At 29.0% G+C, this 19248-nt stretch overlaps 3 protein-coding genes across 3 annotated transcripts; all 3 read left to right on the top strand.

Annotated features, from left to right (window-relative positions):
- The first annotated feature begins 525 nt into the window (after positions 1–525).
- On the top strand, positions 526–4669 carry LOC132933188 (zinc finger MYM-type protein 1-like). Its single transcript, XM_060999505.1, has 6 exons — positions 526–613; positions 1236–1334; positions 1451–1534; positions 2126–2971; positions 3073–3237; positions 4635–4669. The coding sequence occupies exons 1-6, from the start codon at positions 526–528 to the stop codon at positions 4667–4669; spliced, it is 1317 nt and encodes a 438-aa protein (XP_060855488.1).
- Positions 4670–6970: 2301 nt separating this feature from the next.
- Positions 6971–7789, top strand: LOC132933189 (uncharacterized). The gene has a single exon (XM_060999506.1). It carries the CDS (start codon positions 6971–6973, stop codon positions 7787–7789), a length of 819 nt encoding a protein of 272 aa, XP_060855489.1.
- Positions 7790–14966: 7177 nt separating this feature from the next.
- Positions 14967–17909, top strand: LOC132933819 (uncharacterized; the record flags this gene model as incomplete). The annotated part of the gene is made up of 3 exons (XM_061000096.1): positions 14967–14983; positions 17355–17583; positions 17661–17909. Coding segments are annotated over 3 exons (495 nt in total), but the record flags the coding sequence as incomplete, so codon positions are not given.
- Between the last annotated feature and the right edge of the window lie 1339 nt (positions 17910–19248).

The raw sequence follows: 19248 nt of genomic DNA on the forward strand, positions 1-19248 counted from the left end.
CATGCACGATCATTGCTGGAGCACCTCTCTTCGATTGTATCACATGTAATGTAGTCATTTTATACTTATATATTTTATAATATTTTTTTTATATTTAAATGACCGTTAATATGAACGACTGTTAATATTTAATGATAACGAACTGTGATGATAAGCTTTTCAAGCTTTTGTATCTACGTAACCTCAAAAAAACAACAGTTGTACATATTGTTGATTTTCGTATAAATCTACAACCGTGGTTGATAGGCTTATAAATGATCATTTATTAGTTATATATATTATTATCTCACCAATATATCCGGTCATATCACTAATAGGTAGATAGGTAATAGGTAGTAGGTACCTTTCTATTGTTAAAATTTGCGATGCGCAAACGACCTACCAAATTTCTTACCTGAGGTACTAATGATGCGCAAACGACAAACTCCGATAAATTAATCGTAATTAATGGCTTCTCGTTCTCTACACTTGAAAGGATGCACCAAGAGGAAATTAAGAGCACAAAGATAAGATGCAACTAAAAAAATGTCTGGATTATTAGATCGATTTATTAAACCAATAGTTTTGGCCGAGGCAACACAATATTATAATAGTATTGCTAATAATACTAACGGTAAGTAATAACACATTTTTTAAATTAAACACAGTTTAAGTAGACTAAAATCTTTTAAAACATATTTAATTTTTGACTTAATGTGCTTCTAACCTACCAAATTATGTTCCTAATTATCTAAGTCAGAAAAATTATTGTAAAATATGACTTATGTCTGATTTTGTTGTGTTTTTTTTTTAAGTTTATATCTTATTATAATAGTTGATTTTGTTTTTTTTATATTTTTCTCATATGTATAAGAATATTTATTTTATACAAGTTGTTTGTTTTTGTTAAAGTTTATTGGTTAATTTTGAACTTAAGACCTTTTATCTGAGCAGTGAGCACTGAGCACCACAGAACTATAGAATGCTTTAAGAATACAACTAAATAATCACTATTTTCAAACCTAATTAATAATTTAAGTATCAATGAAAATATATTAATTTTACTTTTCATTAGATTTTAATTTTATATGGATAGGACTATATAAAAAAATCATTATTTTCAGATATGTTAAATGAAAATTATATAAGAGCAATAGAGCATAAGTTATAACAATATTACAACAGGATTGTCTATAACAAATGTCAAATAATAACAAATCAAATCAAAATATATTATTTTAATTAAAATATTACAGGTATTAATGAAGTAAACCAAGTTTCTGTTGATAATTCATTTGACAATGTTTTATCTAGTTCGGTTTCCACTCAGGCTTCTACGTGGAACATTTCACCAGGTAGAATATGTAATTTAAATTTAAAAAAAATGCAATCATCTTATGTCTTATGCCACATTAATTTAATTGATTTTAAATTGTATCAAAATATATTAATTTAACTAAAATGTTTACAGGTATTAATGAAGTAGACCAAGTTTCTGTTTATAATTCATTTGACAATGTTTTATTTAGTTCAGTTTCTGTAGAAACGTCACCAGGTATTATAACTATTAACACACTTAGGGTTATAATTTTATAAGATAGGTAATGTAAAAGGGTATATATTTTCAACGTTTTTTGATATTCATAGGTAATTTATTTAAAAATGATCCAGTGCATTTCATTAATAGCAAGTTAACTCCTGAAGAAATTAATTTGATCATTCAATTAGGCCCTTGTCAACCATACTCAAAAACATTTTCCATTTGATAAAACTTCCAGACATGGCCATTTTAATGAACAGTGGTACTCTCGGTTACTTCCTGATGGTTCTAGAGTTATTAGGGATTGGTTATCATACTCACCTACACTAGACACAGTTTTCTGTTTGCCGTGTATGATCTTTATTGGCCACAGTAAGCATACATCTGTTACAACATGGACAAAAGTTGGATAATCTACATGGCTAAATGGTCGTCAAAATATTATGATACATGAAATAAGTAATATACATGTCAATGCTTCAATAACACTAAAAACAAAGAAAAATTCTATGCCAATCATTCCAGCACTTGAAATTAGTCGAAAAACCTATGTTGCATTAAACAGACAAATTGTTTTTGAGTTAATAGACATTACTTTGTATTTAGCCCGACATAATTTATCTTTTCGTGGGCACAGAGAAGGTTGGGAAGAAAAAAATAAAGGACATTTTAAGGATATTTTATTGTTGATGGCTCCAAATTCATATGCATTATCTTCCCATATAAATTCTATTAAATCCCAGGGCAAACATGTGTGCTCGTTTATAAGTTGGGAAAGACAAAATCAACTTATCAGTTCTATATCAGAATTTATCGGGTCAACCATAAGATCAGATATAAAGAGATCTCGAATGTTCAGTATTTCAATAGATTCGACCTTTGATGCTGCTAGAAAAGAGCAGGTATCATTTATAATAAGATATGTTAGTCATTCATCTGGGAACATTTTTGAACGTTTATTGGCTCTTAAAGAATCTTCTGTTATAACTGGAGAATCGTTGTTTGATCTTTTTGAATTAGTCATGGATCGTGAAGGCCTTGATTGGAAAAACGAACTTGTTGGTCTGTCATACGACGGTGCTAGCAATATGAGTGGGGAATACAAGGGCCTACAAGCAAGAATTAATGCAAAAAATAATTCAGCTATCTTTGTGTGGTGTCATGCTCACCGATTAAATTTGGATGTGGCCAATGCAGTTTCATCTAATTTAGATGCTGTTTATTTATTTGGAAATCTAGAATTCATTTACTCTTTTATTTGGTGTAGTATGAAAAGAGCTGCTTTATTCAGAGAATTTCAAGACAAACATTATCCTAATATGCAAAAGAAATCTATGAAATGTGTTGCAACAACAAGATGGGGATCACATGATTCAGCACTTGAAACTGTTTTACAAAAATGTGATGCAATATTAGAGACTCTGGAAGAAACAAGAAGAAATGAAGGATCTGGTGATGTAAAAGTGGGTTCTACTATTGCAGAATTTATGAAATACTTTTTATCATATCAATTTGTGTGCATTCTGCTATTAAAATTGCCGTAACATTACCAGTTTCTAGTTGGAGCACTGAAAGATCATTTTCAAAAATGAAACTAGTCAAAACAAGATTAAGATCATCGACATCTGAAGACCGCCTAGAAGGCCTAGTTAAAATTTCTAGTGAGAATGATATTGTGATTGATAAAGATTTAGTAGTAGATATTTTTGCACAAAAAAGTAGTGTATTGATTAAATTATTAATTTTATGAGAACACGTGCGTTAAGAGTGCAAGGATAGTTCAAACACCGAACGAAAGTAAAACATATAACTGTGCAAGGATCAGTTCAGACACCGTGTAAACTAAAAAAGTTGAACAGATGGGTTCTGGTACAGTGCAAAAGAACAGCGGCGTATTTATGAGGAGGGGGGTCCCTCCCCTTAGACGGATATTTATTATTGATTACCTATTTAATAATTTACTTTTAAATTTTAATGGTTTTGGTTTGGAATCAAACAAATTATAAAGCTCCCCCCACCAAAAAAAAAAATAAATGAAAATGGTTCACAGCTATACTCTTGAAAAAAAAACTCAGTCACAGTGCATTATCTTATGATAAATTGATGTACCACATCAATAAACCGTGCAGACGCTTTCTGAGGAAGTATATAAGATGATTATAATAAAATAGCATAATAATTAAAATAATAGTATCTTTGAAACTTTGGATTTAATTCCACATAGTCATTATTAATAATGATTTACTAAGTTACAGAAATACATTTTAACTATTAATAATTTGAATAGTTAAATATATTATCTTTATTTCCTTTTAGATATCCTTACAGGTAAAACTGATTCTCTTAAGTATTCTATCTCAAATTTTCTTTAAAGCCCCTCTCCCCCACAACACTCGTGAAACTGTTATTATATATATTCTTATAAGAATAAGTTCACAATTATCCGACTACTGCTTACTACAAATCATGACAAATATTTAACCATCCATTTAATGTGAGGTAACTATATTTAATAGCCAGCGTTACCTATACATATTATATTCTGCAAGTCATTAGTTCAGTACTAGTCTTATTCTTAAGGCTTTAACCTTAATGTTAATTTAATCGTACTATCTGTCGTACTATGTTTGGGCTTGTCCTATATAAATAAACAAATAAATAACTATATCTAGTATATTTTATATTACGTATTTTTATACATATTATATGACATATTTTTTGTAAATTTTAGAATGAGATAAGTAAATACATAAACAATAAGATACTATTAACTGATATGAAAAGTATACTTGGTAAGTACAAAATTAATTTTATTAATAAAATACTTAAATGACAATAGTTATTAAAAACATTTTTGATCAAATATGAAAAATATAATAATAATAATACTCTGAAATAGTAGGTAAATTTTATGGAAAGTAAAAACTAACTTGTTCATAATAAATTAAACAAAAACCAACTTGCAAAGGTATATTATATAATTTATAAACAAAAAAAAATACTGCATAATGTAAGCCAAAATCAAGATTTATATTTTAGGAAAATTATTCTTTTGGTTTTGAATGTCTTAAATAGTTATTAATAACTTTTTTAAACGTGTTTTTATCCTCAATAGAAGATCTTAACCCAGACAGAGCATCTAACATTTAAAAAAAAAACTATTTACTGAACTTTATAAATATTAGGCAATATTATAATATAATATTTACATTATTTAGTTAAAAATATTTAATATATTCAATGTATTGTTGATTGATATTCCCTAATAGGGATATATTACCTATAAATACTATACAATAATGAAAATAATTTAATTTATAAATATATATAAGTACCATAAAATAATCTTATATAAGCCCAAGTTTGAGAACTTCTTTTTTTGTTTTTCCGTGGTAACTATAATGGTACAAGATATTTTTCTCAAAACATAAATCAATAGCAGTTCTAATGGCTGCACTTAATGGTAATCTACCAACTTTTATATAAATATATGATTTCTGAAACAAAAAAATTTAATTATAATCAGGTATAATAGTATTTCACATAATACCTAAAAATACATTCAGTGATCATTTAAATATACAAAAACTACATCAACAATACAATTTATACTCACTAAATCTTCTTTATTTTTTCCAACTTCATTACTATTTATAAGATTTTTCACAGTTAAAAGATCATCTTCACTTTTCACTGGAATTAAATCAAAAAATGGTGATGGTATCGTTGGGATTGGTATAGCTAAAGCTCTTAAGCGACTGTTAGCTGTCATAATAGTATTCAGCTTTTTATCTATCTGCTGAAGAGCCGCACATATACATGTATTAGATCCATTTAATGTAAATACTTGATTCATCAATTGCTGATCTCTTTTTTTGCACTGATCTGCTTGCTTTAATATTAATTGTTTTATAGCATCAACATTTTTGCAACAACAATCTATAATTATAATTAATTTGATCAAGTTAATTCAAAAAAATAATACCTGTTATGGTACCCTCGTCAATGAGAAAAATGTTGGTAATATAATTAGAGAGTAGATGTAAAGACATTTTAACATATTTGTATTGGCTTTATGCAGATCAATGAGGATGAAAAATGTGGCACTGACCTAGCATATTTTGGAGACTAGAGAATATTTAGCCTATTTTTCATATTTAAGAATATATACAAAATACATTAGAGTAAATTTAAATAATTTATCAAAGAAATGATCTACAACAGTAATTTATTGTTTTTATTACTTTTTTTGTATATATTTTAGCTTGACATCAATTAATAATTAGTTGATTTTACCAAGCCATGTATTTGCTTTATAATAAATTGCAGCTTTAAAAGTTACTATACTCTGTTCCACGAGAGACCGTACTCGTTTTTTCGTCCGTCGCTGCGCATCCCCCACCATTTTCTCCTGTTCGGTTACGATCATCAACTGTTCGGTCCGGCGGTCGTCAACGACTCCTCTCATACGAAGCGCTTAGCATTTACAGCGATGGGCACGACATCCATGTGATATCGCAACCACGCACTACGCTCTTGCTGTATGTATTCGTAATACACACCTGCAATTTTACTCCGCCGCGCGCCGTTTTTTTAATTTATTGATAATTATGCACTTTTCTGATGAAGAAGATGAACCAAGCACATCAGCTTTACCAACACCATCGCCCGTTAAAAAGAATAAACCAGGAAAGGTAAGCATCTTCTAATATTTAATTAGCTTATATTAAATTGTGATAGTCACCTTAAAAAATAAAAATGTTACACATGGATAGATTTTTTAATTTAATGATTTTTTAATATTTATTTTTTAATTTTTTATAAATGTTAAACTCATATAATATATAAATATAAGTTTACCTTAATTTACCTAAAACATGAAACATGTTTGAAATATTTGTAATTTAATATGAATAATGAATAAATGTTTTTATTTCCAAATATATAATTTAATTGTTATGAGTGCGTAACACGTAACTACATATAACTCATAAGAGTATTTTTATTATTTTTTAGTTTGTTGGGACCTGCCAAAAGACCATCATTATTAATTTGTACAAAAAGTATCTTCTTCAACAACCAAAAATTAAATACATAGATATAATGATGTCGTTGTCAAATGATACAGGGATTGGATTAACCACTATAAAAAATATAATTCGGGATTACAGACAAAAAGGAGTAGTTTGTTCACCTAACAAAAAAAAAGCAAGATTTACCATCATCGAGAAAATTGACGATTTCAATAAGAATGCTATTCGTCAAAACATACATGGATTCTGGTACAGGCATGAAATACCTACGTTAAATTAAGTGTTGGTTGCCATTAACGAAGATTCGAGTCTTCCAACTCTGTCTCGTACTGGTTTGTATCGGCTGTTGGGAAATTTAAATTTTGAATTCACTAAAAGACAGCATAATAGTGCACTAACAGAAAGAGAAGATCTTATAATGTGGCGCAGGAATTTCATTAGAAATATAAGGCTCTATAGAAGTGAAGGTCGAACAATTTATTATCTCGATGAGACGTGGGTCAATGCAGGTGAGTGTGCAAACAAAGTGTGGGTCGACAAAACCGTAACATCGAGTCGAGATGCTTTTTTGAAAGGACTGACTACGGGACCCAAAAATCCAACAGGTAAAGGGAAACGATTGATTGTGGTACACATAGGTTCATCAAACGGTTTCGTCGAGGGTGGTCTACTGTGTTTTGAATCAAAAAAAAATACAGCAGAATACTCCGACGAAATGAACGGCGATTCCTTTTATGAATGGTTTTGTAGAATTTTACCTCTGTTAGACGATAATTCCATAATTGTAATGGACAATGCATCGTACCATTCGGTCAAGCTGGATCCCGCACCAACAATGGCTTGGAAGAAACATAAAATCATTCAATGGTTGGAGGATAAGAATATAGTAGTTGACAGGAAAATGGTGAAACTAGAATTAATGGAAAAGGTCAAAGAGATTCGAACCACTGAAAAGTACGTCATTGACAAAAAAGCAATGGAATGTAATAAAATTATTCTGCGTTTGCCACCGTACCATTGTGAGTTGAACCCTATTGAATTAGCATGGTCGGTGGTAAAAAATCATGTGAAGCAGAATAATACTACATTCAAATTAAACGATGTACGACAATTGCTGATCGATGGTTTTCAACGAGTTACTCCGGAAATGTGGGCCAATTTTGTAAAACACACAATTAACGAAGAGGATAAGATGTGGGATATTGAGTCCATTACCGATGAAATGCTTGATGACTAGCTCCAACATCTCAACATGTTCTAACCATCACAGGAGAAACAAGTACCGATTCCTCAGATTGAAATTAAAAATAATCAATATTTTAAATTAAAATCAATATCTTGCATAATAATTGTTACTTTAAATATTATATTGTATTGCATTTATTTATTTAAAATACACACGTAAATTCGTTTATGATAGTATTTGTTTATTATTAATTTATAAAAAATAAATATCTGTATCTCTATAAAAAAAAAAAAATTAAACTTTTTGCGTAATGTTAAACACTACAGTACGCTGTATATACGATGTGATTAATATTATCGGTGTGTATAACCGATGTTGCGCGCCACCGGACGGTAAAGAGTGGGAGAAATTGGGGTTCCGCGCTGTCGGCGGCGTCAGTCAGCTACGCGAAACGACTACAGTCTCTCGTGGAACAGAGTATACACATTTTATTTAACTTTGAAAGAAATAATGCACAGCAATTAGATATTTATGTATACATATTTTTTATTGTAACTTATGTGTACAACTTGTACAGGTCTATGAGTTATTATAAATAAAAAAAATCATATTATCTACACATTTACAAGTTTAAGGAATATTAAGAGAATACTTTATGTGTTTTTAGAGCATCTAATATGAGCATCATATTATAAGCGTTCAAGAACCTTAACATTTAGAGGTAGGTACTGAGTTAGTTAGGTATGGAAATATAGACTACCTAGTACCTATATACTCAACAGACACCATAATCACAAAATTAAATTACATCAATTAAATTAATTTATTTACATACCTCTAAAAATTGAATCCACTCCAATCACAACATTATGCTCTTGGTCATCTGATGGTTCTATAATGTACTCACTGGATTTAGCTGATGTCAAAAATTCCAATAAATTTTCCTCATCGTTGTTGTTAGTCTTATTAACATTAAACAAAACATCTAAATCATCAAATATTATTATTCATACTGTCATGATTATGATAATAAATATTTATAAAATATTACCGGTGGTGACATCTTGGGAGCAAGAATCTATTGGCTTTATGTACTGAATATTGGAAGTTACAACTTTCTGTAACGACTGAGTAGATTCAACATCAGTTAATGATTGAGGAGAGGAAAAAGTAGAAAATAATTAAGGAGATGATGGCATTTCTGATTTCAGGTGACAACTGATATGTTGATCGAGGAGATAAGAGTATAACAGGTAAGGATTTGGGAGATGCCACACCAAGTTTATATTGATCGGTCGAAACATCATGTTGCGGAGACCCCATCACAGGCGATAATGTATGATCAGTATTTGGCCTGATAGTAGTTGTGACTATCTGTGATGCATAAGAAGTATTTTGTTGCTTTAAAGATGTATCTTGAGATGCAGAAGTAATCAATGCAGGTGGAGTAGGAAAATATGGTAAATTCAAACTATTTGGTAAGTTAGAACTTGTTGAGGAAGTATTTTTTGTGTTTTTAATTTTCTTTTGTTTGACTTCTTGAGTGAATACTTTTGTGGAACTTCTCTTTCTAGTGTTACAATCAATAGTCTCTATTTCACTGTCATCATTTCCAGACCATGCTTTCGCTACACGTCGAGCTTGCATTTCATTATCTAATACAATAATAAAAAATATATTAAGTATATATTTTATTAAAATTATAACTAATAACATAAAAATTGAATATTTCTACTGCCCCCAAAAAATAGTTCAAATACTTTAAGAGTTATACCATACATAAATAATGCCAATATAAACATTTTGTGAACATTTTAAGTTGGTACCTATTTAAAGTTTTTAAAAATGTTTAAATTACAGCCAAATAAAAAATAGATTTTTTCAAAAACTGATCTTAGCTTGCGTAAAAATTCCATATTTTCCCAAATTTCTTTTTGGTTTTTCATGACGTGACCTTTCCGATTAATTAGCTTAAAATATCCCCCCTCCTAAGTACCAAATACATGTAGTTTTCTACCAGAAACCACCCCTAAAGTATAAAATTGAAGCATTTCTACTGCTCTAAAATTTGATAAAACAAAAATAAATAAAAATAAAACACATCATAGTAAAAAAATACATTTATCACTCCGTTAAAAATCTAAAAAATATACATACTAAATGGTCCAGCTACTTTTTCTCAGTTTTTGTCAAGTTCCTTATAAAAAGGAATTCGTTCCGTTCCTTGTTCCTTTTAAAAAAAAAAGAATTCGTTCCTTTGGAAAAAGAACTAGTTCCTTCTTTAGTTCCAGATAAAATTAAAATTCTTATTTAATCATCAATTTTTTTTTTAAACAGATATATTTAGGTACTTTAATTTTTAATTATACTTATACATACCTACAAGTAAATTTATAATTTACTATTAAGTTTAAGAAAATAATACTGACTGCAGTTTTTTTTATTCATTTATATTTTTATATTTTACTCATTATTTTTTAAACAATATAAAATATAAATATTATATAGCATTATAACAATAGACTATACTATAAGTACTATAGTCTAAATAGTAACTTTGTTCTGTTTTAGAAGAACTAATTTCTCAAATAGTTAGCACCTAATCTGTAACGTTTAACAGTCATGATATTGGATCCAGTAGAAAACAATCTCTCAACAGGAGCGGTTATAACTACTGTAGTACTGTATAACAAATGCAAATCACAATTCACTTCAAGTCTTCACATTATTCACAATATGAAAATGAAACACTGATACCGGCTGTCGACTCTCGACTATACGATTATTTGACTTTTCAGACATTTGGGGTTTTCGGTATAATCAAATGACGTATTTTAGTAATCTATTTTGAGATTTTCTTCAAAATTAAATTGCTGGCCAACGTATGTCAATTATCTTATCATTTATTGTTGTTTTAAATAATTATCATTAAAATAATATTGTAACGTCATATTAATATAGTAATATATTATTATACATTTTAGCTGTAGGTCCCGACCCGCATCGTAATTCATAAATGATTTTATTGTTCAGTCTTCGGTGTTCACTGTTCATGCTATTTTATTTTCCGTCGACGCAACGACAAAGATTTATATTTTATATGTAATAATAATGTAATATAATAGTATATTATACCCATTTCTATATATTAAGTTATAACTTATGAGTTATGACTTATGAGAAATATTAATAAAGTTACTAATGACCAATAAGTAATGAGTACTCTGTACCAGAATACCTACCTAATGATTAAGGACTAACACTTTAACGATGAAGTTTGATACTCGGATACTCGATAACGATCATAATATTGAAAATACACACACTAAGAAAAAAAAATATTTCAATTTCAATTATTTATATATCTGTGTAAATTGGAACTTGAAAGGAACGAAAAATTTCGTTCTTTTTCCTTGAAAAAAAGAACTCGTTCATTTTCTCGTTCTTTTTTTTATAAAAAGGAATTCGTTCAACGTGCCGTTCCTTAAAAAGGAATTCGTTCCAGGAATCCATTCCTTTTGGAACTCGTTCCTTCCAAACACTGCTTTTTCTATACTATAGTATGTACCATCATATACACTTGGCGTCATACATTGCAATATCATTTTAGTTACTTTTGTAGGTCCAAAATATTTATCTTGTTTATCAGTTTTAGTAAACGGAAACAAACATGTCCCTTTATTATTATTGGTTAATGTTGTCCAATTACATGGAACATGTTGTATTTCATCAGTATCCAAGAAGATAACAACTAACCACGACCTTAAAACAAAATGTAATTATTAATTATTTATAATTATTATATATGTGAATAATACCTATATAGTATATATGTATCTTCATTTATACTTCATGGACAAATGGTATTATTAATGAAGAATTATCATCTATTGGAAAACGAACAAGTTTTGATTTTACTTGTCCAATATTCCATGCTTGGAGATGTCCTAATTCATTTACTATTTGTAGACCGAACATTGATGATGAACAAGGATTATGGAAAAATTCATTAAACTTTTCATAACACCTTCCAATAACTATTGTTGATTGATCTGATTTTTTTGTAGCAATGTTTTCAATTTCTACTATATTTTCATTAAACATTTTCACACAATTATTGGCGTCATCTATTTTTAAAACCAAACCATCAAATATTCTCCATCCAGAATATTGAGGTGAACATGAATCATCCACCATTGGTCTGATTTTTTGTTTACAGTGAGTATTTATTGGACCACAGAAAGATTTCAAGTCTTCAGAGTTAGATTTTTCATAGTTATAATATACCCGTCTTTCTGAATAACGTCGAGTTAATTGTTGTAAGGGTATCATTCCAGTTTTAATTTTTTTTTTTGAGAGGTTGCATAAAATTCTCATATGGAAATGCTGAAGTGTAATTTAATGAAACAAATTGTTTTGCATCATCTGCTAAATGCAGAGTAGAATGTATATTGTGGGACATGAATATTTCACCATATATTAATTGAAATGAAGTAACAAAATATACTAAAATTTGCTTAGCATAATCATTGAGTTCATTGGTTATATTTTTTTTTAATAAAATTCGTATAGCAATGGATAATGCTAAAAAAATATTATATATATCTTTACTAAGTATATCTTTGAATACAATAATACCAGTATAAAGTAAGCACTGACGTAATTCAGTAGCTTTCCAGCGATTTGCATCCCGTATTGGATGTCTTCGACTATTTTGTTTTCTTTGAAATTCAATTGGGATATATTTAGATAAATGTAATAATTTTTCATCACTAACATTAATTAAATTTGATGGTAGTGTTTCAATGGTCATGAAGTTAGCCCCCCACTTTGGCGGATTCACTTCAAACCAGCGGCAATATTTAGCAAATTAATTGCAAATAATTGCAAATTGGTTTTTAGAATTTGCAAATCAAAATTGGAATTTTGGCGAATTTTTTTGCAAATTTGGTCAGCCCCCCTACTTCGTTCGATCCGTTCTAACCCAACACCAATATTTAGCAAATGAATTGCAAATAATTGCAAATTGGTTTTTAGAATTTGCAAATCAAAATTGGAATTTTGGCGAATTTTTTTGCAAATTTTGTCAGCCCCCCCCCCCCCCACTTCGTCCGATCCGTTCCAAACCAACACCGATATTTAGAAAATTAATTGCAAATAATTGCAAATTGGTTTTTAGAATTTGCAAATCAAAATTGGAATTTTGATGAATTTTTTAAAAAATCGATAAAAGTCGCATTTTTTTTTATAAAGTACGAATTTTTTTATCAAAATCGATTTTTTTTTTTATTATTTTCCTTGAAATACAGATTTTTATTGATTTTTATCCAACAGATACATTTTTTCAGACTAGATTTTTTAAATTATGAATTTTCCATCAAACAGATTTGTATTCAATTTATATTTTTTACAAAAAATCTAAATTGAATTAAATTCTAAAAAAAACTGTTGGATAAAAAAGCAATAAAAAAAACTAATAAAAAATGTAAAATCAATAAAAAAACATATTTGATAAAAAAAAAAATTTGGGTAAAAAATTCACTTTAAAAATATTAATTAAAATATGTTTGATAAAATAATCTTATTGTATAAAAATTCTTAGTAAAATTAAAATCTTAAATGATTAAAAAATATTTAAAACAGAGATTTATCATTTTGGATCATTATAATTATTATATTTAATATATATTATATCTTTAGTCACTTTAATTTTTAGTTTTTATTAGCATTGATCATTTTATTAAGTACAGATTTTTTATTAAACATAGATTCTTTTAACAGATATATATTTTATATCAATTTTTTTATCAAATATAGATTTTTATTAAATATAGATTTCTTAATTAAATACTGATTTTTTTTTTTTGAATTCTAATGGTTTTATCAAATATAGATTTTTTATTTAATACACACAGCCCCCCACTTTTTCCGATTTGTTTCAAACCAGCGCTAATATAAAATTTAGCAAATTAATTGCATATAGTTGCAAATTGGTGAAAATATATTTGTATTATTGTTATAATGTTTATAAATGTTTATGAATTTTTTTAAATTTAATAATAATGATCAAAAAGATTTCTAAAAATAATTAATTAAAATAATGTAGGATTACTAGGTATAGGTATCTAAAAGTTATAAGAATAATTAGTAACAATGATTTATACATAAATAATTAATACATTTAATTAAAATTAAAATTAAAGTATTGAATTAATTTTAAATAAAAACAATAAATTGAATATACTAATTATGGATTATAAATACAAAATATCAAAACACTAAAAGTAATTAGTAAAAATTATGTTTATTGAAAATTATTAAAAGTAAAATATTTATAAATAGTGCATAAATAATGTATATTACAGAAGCTCGAGACTGTTTAGTAGCATGGTGTAATAAATAAGAGAAACAAAATACAAATAATAAATCATATAATCATAATATAATCGTATTCTAAAAACCAATTTGCAATTATTTGCAATTAATTTGCTAAATATTGGAGTTTGTTTGGATCGGATCGCAAGAAGTGTTAGTTTTTGTGTTCGTAAAATTCATAGACATTCATAAACATTATAACAATAATACAAATATATTTTCACCAATTTGCAATTTATTTGCTAAATATTGCCGTTGGTTTGGAACGGATCGGACGAAGTGGGGGGGCTGACCAAATTTGCAAGAAGATTCGCCAAAATTCCAATTTTGATTTGCAAATTTTAATGGTTTTATCAAATATAGATTTTTATTGATTTTTTTTTCAAATATACCTAAATCTTTTTATCAAGTACATATTTTTTTATTTAATACAAAATTTTTATTGATTTTTTTTTCAAATTTAGATTTTTTATTAAATATAGATTTTTTATCAAACAGATTTTTTTAAGATTTTAATTTTACTAAGAATTTTTGTACAATAAAATTATTTTATCAAACATATTTTAATTAATATTTTTAAAGTGAATTTTTTACCCAATTTTTTTTTTTATCAAATATGGTTTTTTTTATTGATTTTACATTTTTTATTAGTTTTTTTTTATTGCTTTTTTATCTAACATATTTTATTTAGAATTTAATTCAATTTAGGTTTTTGTAAAAAATATAAATTGAATACAAATCTGTTTGATGGAAAATTCATAATTTAAAAAATCTAGTCTGAAAAAATGTATCTGTTGGATAAAAATCAATAAAAATCTTTATTTCAAGGAAAATTAATAAAAAAAAAAATCGATTTCTGATAAAAAATTCGTACTTTATAAAAAAAAATGCGACTTTTATCGATTTTTTAAAAAATTCATCAAATATCCTATTTTGATTTGCAAATTCTAAAAACCAATTTGCAATTATTTGCAATTAATTTGGTAAATATAGAAGTTGGTTCGGAACGGATTGGACAAAGTGGGGGGGCTGCATGAAGTTAGCCCCCCCAAATCATTTTTTTAGTTTGCGAGCGTGCACTAAATTTGCAAATACTAAAAACCAATTTGCAATTATTTGCAATTAATTTGCTAAATATTGCCGCTAGTTTGAAGTGAATCCGCCAAAGTGGGGGGGGGGGGGCTAACTTCATGACCATAGTGTTTCATTATGTTTTGGTGAACCTATCCATAACAATAATAATTTTTTCATCACTCCAATGCATACGCAATGCATGTAATCAAATGGTATATTTCAGACATTATTGTAGACCTAACATGGTACTCATTGTCAGTATAAAATATAAATTCTTCGTGGGTTCTTAAATTTGAATCAAGATCAGGAAAATATACCCTATAATGAGCCCATTTACCTATAGAATGACAACGTGGGCATGAATGTTTTTCCGTGTGGCCTCTTATATTAAAAACAAATGCTTTTGCAGGAGCATCACAAATAACAGCTTGAAGTGAAACTTTTAACTCTTTTTCTTTCACTATCACACCTTCAGCAAACATTTTTATTTCATTCACAAAATCTTCTAAAAACTCATTTGAATCTGTTGGCTTACTTTTTCCATAATAGGCCCCCAATGATAAACACTTTTTGTCTTTTACAAGTAATATTAGTGAAATGCCCTAGAATAGGCCACTTTGTAATAACGTAGAATTAAAATAAAATAAAAATATAAATACGACTCCTGTCGATAGTTATATTAAAATAGTAAAAGTTAGAGTAGTAAAATTACGCTATTACCTTCCTCCAGGTGTTCGGAGGGCTCTCGAGATTGTGTATTCGAGAATTAGATCAAATACACCGTACAATATAATTTTATGGAAAAAAAAGCACATCGAATGTATTAACTGCAATCCACAAAATATATTATATTATATGCCTTACCTGATTCGCAGTTGTTTGTAGATAATATTGTAGGAGTTTTATGTTTTAGATAAAACAAAGTAATACTTTAAATACACAAATTGAATTAACGAACGCACTGATAATTGCTTGCATAAGAAGTCCAGATGTCGCTCGTTGAAATCGGTTTCTTTGGTATTTGAGAGGTTGTTACTCTGGTGGTTGGTGCTCATGCACTGGTTTAAGGGACGGACGCGAGGATGCTGACCAATGAGTGGAGGGGGTGGCTTTGTCACTAACTAATTGTGGGCCTGGGAACTAGATTATTCTTTGGCGTCAGCATAAAATAAGGTCACACACATCCTACGTAATATTGTTATGAGTACGTGTCGAATTCTTAGTTGTCGTTTTCAATGGTTTTATTTGATGCGACCGATTTCTACAAGCGACAGTCTGGCCGTTGTTTATTATTCTGTAAAATTTTAGTTTATTATAAGGGTGTGTGAGCATATCAGTAGTATATAATAGAGAGTTCTGATGGCGTATCCCCTGATCCGCTTATCCTTGCTGATCCTTGCTGAACCGCTGATCCGCTGATCCGCTGATCCGCTGATCCTTGCTGATCCACTCGCCCTCGCCCTCGCCATTCACCATCGTCATCACCGCCGCCCGATCGCGCACGTACGCGACGTATATTTACCCCACCCCACCTCATACACCTCCTCAACCCCTGATCCTTGCTGGCCCTCCCCACCCCACCTGCTGGCCAACCCCGCCACATCACGTGGCCGAAATACCATATTATTGTACACACCATATTATTGTGTATATTATTGTAAACTTTTTTTCATTAAATGAATATTGAAAAAAAGATTGGTGGGATTCGAACCCACAACCCCCGAGTTAAAGCGCTGACGCCTTAACCCACTAGGCCACAGACCTGATATACTTTTAATTGGATTCTTAACGTATATAGATGAATGAAATACACAATGACCGCCTACATGACCAAGACATGTTATCATATATCTGTTATCACTACCAACATATATATTTTTTTTCTATCAATAAATATTGAAAAAAGGCTTTGGAGAGATTCGAACTCTCGATCTCCGAAGTGACGCTTTAACCCACTAAGCCACAAAGCCGTAATACCAATAGAATGATTCTTAATGTATATAGCTCTATGAATATTATTCTATACTTCTCTTGCGCACGAGGAAGGTACTCGCACGCACATGTCGCAACAATGTTATCATATATCTGTTATCACTAACGTATCATAATATACTACTACTTTTGTTATATATTTATATATATATATATATATATTTTTTTTATTCAGCGAGATAATTGAGTCGCCAGTCGTTCGGGAAGCTAACCCTGACACTGTTATTTATTTAAGACGGTTGCACCAAGAATATACACTTATAAATAATTCAGGCGAGAGGAAGAGGATATGGTCAGCACATGCGAGATCGGTTTCTCTACGGTGTAATGTAGAATTGAGAGTTTTGTGTATGTTGATGCGTGAAAGTCACTATGATCGAACGATTCCTGAAGATGAGGATATAGTAAGTTTAAACATACGAATATTCAAATATAGTAGATAATATGATTAGAAATACTAATATCAGATAATTTATTATAGATTCAATTATCGTTTCGTGTGTTATTGCACTCATCTAGAACGATCCGTAGACATACTCAGTATTATATTATTATGCAGCTAGTTTACGGTTTCAAAAGAATAGCGATATTTGATTCAGATCGTATAAGAGAACAATTAGAAATGCAATGGACGATGAATGTGATGACCATTCTGAATGATGACCATTATTTAAATTTTGACTTTCACGCTACTCGTTTTATTCTACAAAGAATAAGAAACCTAAATTAAAAATTAACTAATAAATAATATTTTCCTTATTACCATACATCAGTTTATATTATTTCAGAAAAACTATATGCTCACTATCTTTACTCACATAATATCTAATTTTACCTAGCATAATGTTTCTCCAAATATTTGAAAATATTTCAAAAAACCATAATTCTAACAAAGTAATTGTTTGCATAGGCACCTCTGTATAGGCAATTCGAAGTACACGCACCTCCCAAACTTGTATTAATTAGTCAATATAGGCAACCTGCAACACATATAAACTCGTCACTCGCCACCCGATCCGACACGTGACCGACATATATTTTACGACTTCCCCTTCAATTACATTGCCTCCCCTTTTATTTACACTTTAAACAATTTATATGATATTCAGATGTACATTTGTATCGACTATATCGAACACTTATCCGACATATATTTTACCCCTTCCCCTTCAAATACATTAGCTCCCCTTAAAAAAAAAATATGTATAAAATATTCTGATGTACCTACATTTGTATCATACATACACATACAAACCATAATATACTATTAAACACCATACAGTACTCATCAGTTTTCATTCTGAACTTATATAATAATATTTACAACACACACAAGCTCAACATATATATTATATACCTTATCATACATACACGCATGCATGCATAGATACATACTTTCATATCACATCACACACACACACACACACACACACACACACTCACACACACGATCCCAGTATACCATATAGTATACAAGCAAGTCCAGTCCTTTATTCATTCAATTACATATGGACGCTCATACACACACACATACATACATACATAATATATACAAAAATATTATATATAATCAAATTCGAAAAACATCTCGCTAAGCATACGTTATACATGAGAATAAATCTCAAACACACACACACACACACACACACAGACATAAACTTGTAAAAATATTTATTTTCAAAATATACACGTCGGAATATTATAGGTACATTCGCTTGCATTCACACATTCCTCTCCCCGACAACATACAGAAATATTAATTATAATATATACTTATGTATATATGGTCAATCGTTTAATCGTTTACAGATTATGATGAGTTTCATTCACACATTTCTCTAGCACAACATACATACACTATTATACCCATAGGATAGTTCATACATATTTAGATACTTACATAGTCGCATATTATATACATACATACACACATTCATCAGGTATCACAAACACCCAAACATATTATAAAATTAAAGTATAATATGCAGTATTCATATATATTTAGTTTATGTACATATATTCACACATACAACATCACAAACACACACACACAACCAAACATATTATAC

This window comes from Metopolophium dirhodum, chromosome 1 (assembly GCF_019925205.1).
Source record: "Metopolophium dirhodum isolate CAU chromosome 1, ASM1992520v1, whole genome shotgun sequence".
Classification (NCBI taxonomy): Eukaryota; Metazoa; Arthropoda; class Insecta; order Hemiptera; family Aphididae; genus Metopolophium; species Metopolophium dirhodum.

Coding starts and splice junctions, on each gene's coding strand:
- LOC132933189 (XM_060999506.1), top strand. CDS start 6,971: ATGTGGCGCAGGAATTTCATTAGAAATATAAGGCTCTATAGAAGTGAA.
- LOC132933188 (XM_060999505.1), top strand. CDS start 526: ATGTCTGGATTATTAGATCGATTTATTAAACCAATAGTTTTGGCCGAG. Junction 1,535..2,125: donor TTCTGTAGAAACGTCACCAG/GTATTATAACTA, acceptor CTTTGTATTTAG/CCCGACATAATTTATCTTTT. Junction 3,238..4,634: donor AGATATTTTTGCACAAAAAA/GTAGTGTATTGA, acceptor TATCCTCAATAG/AAGATCTTAACCCAGACAGA.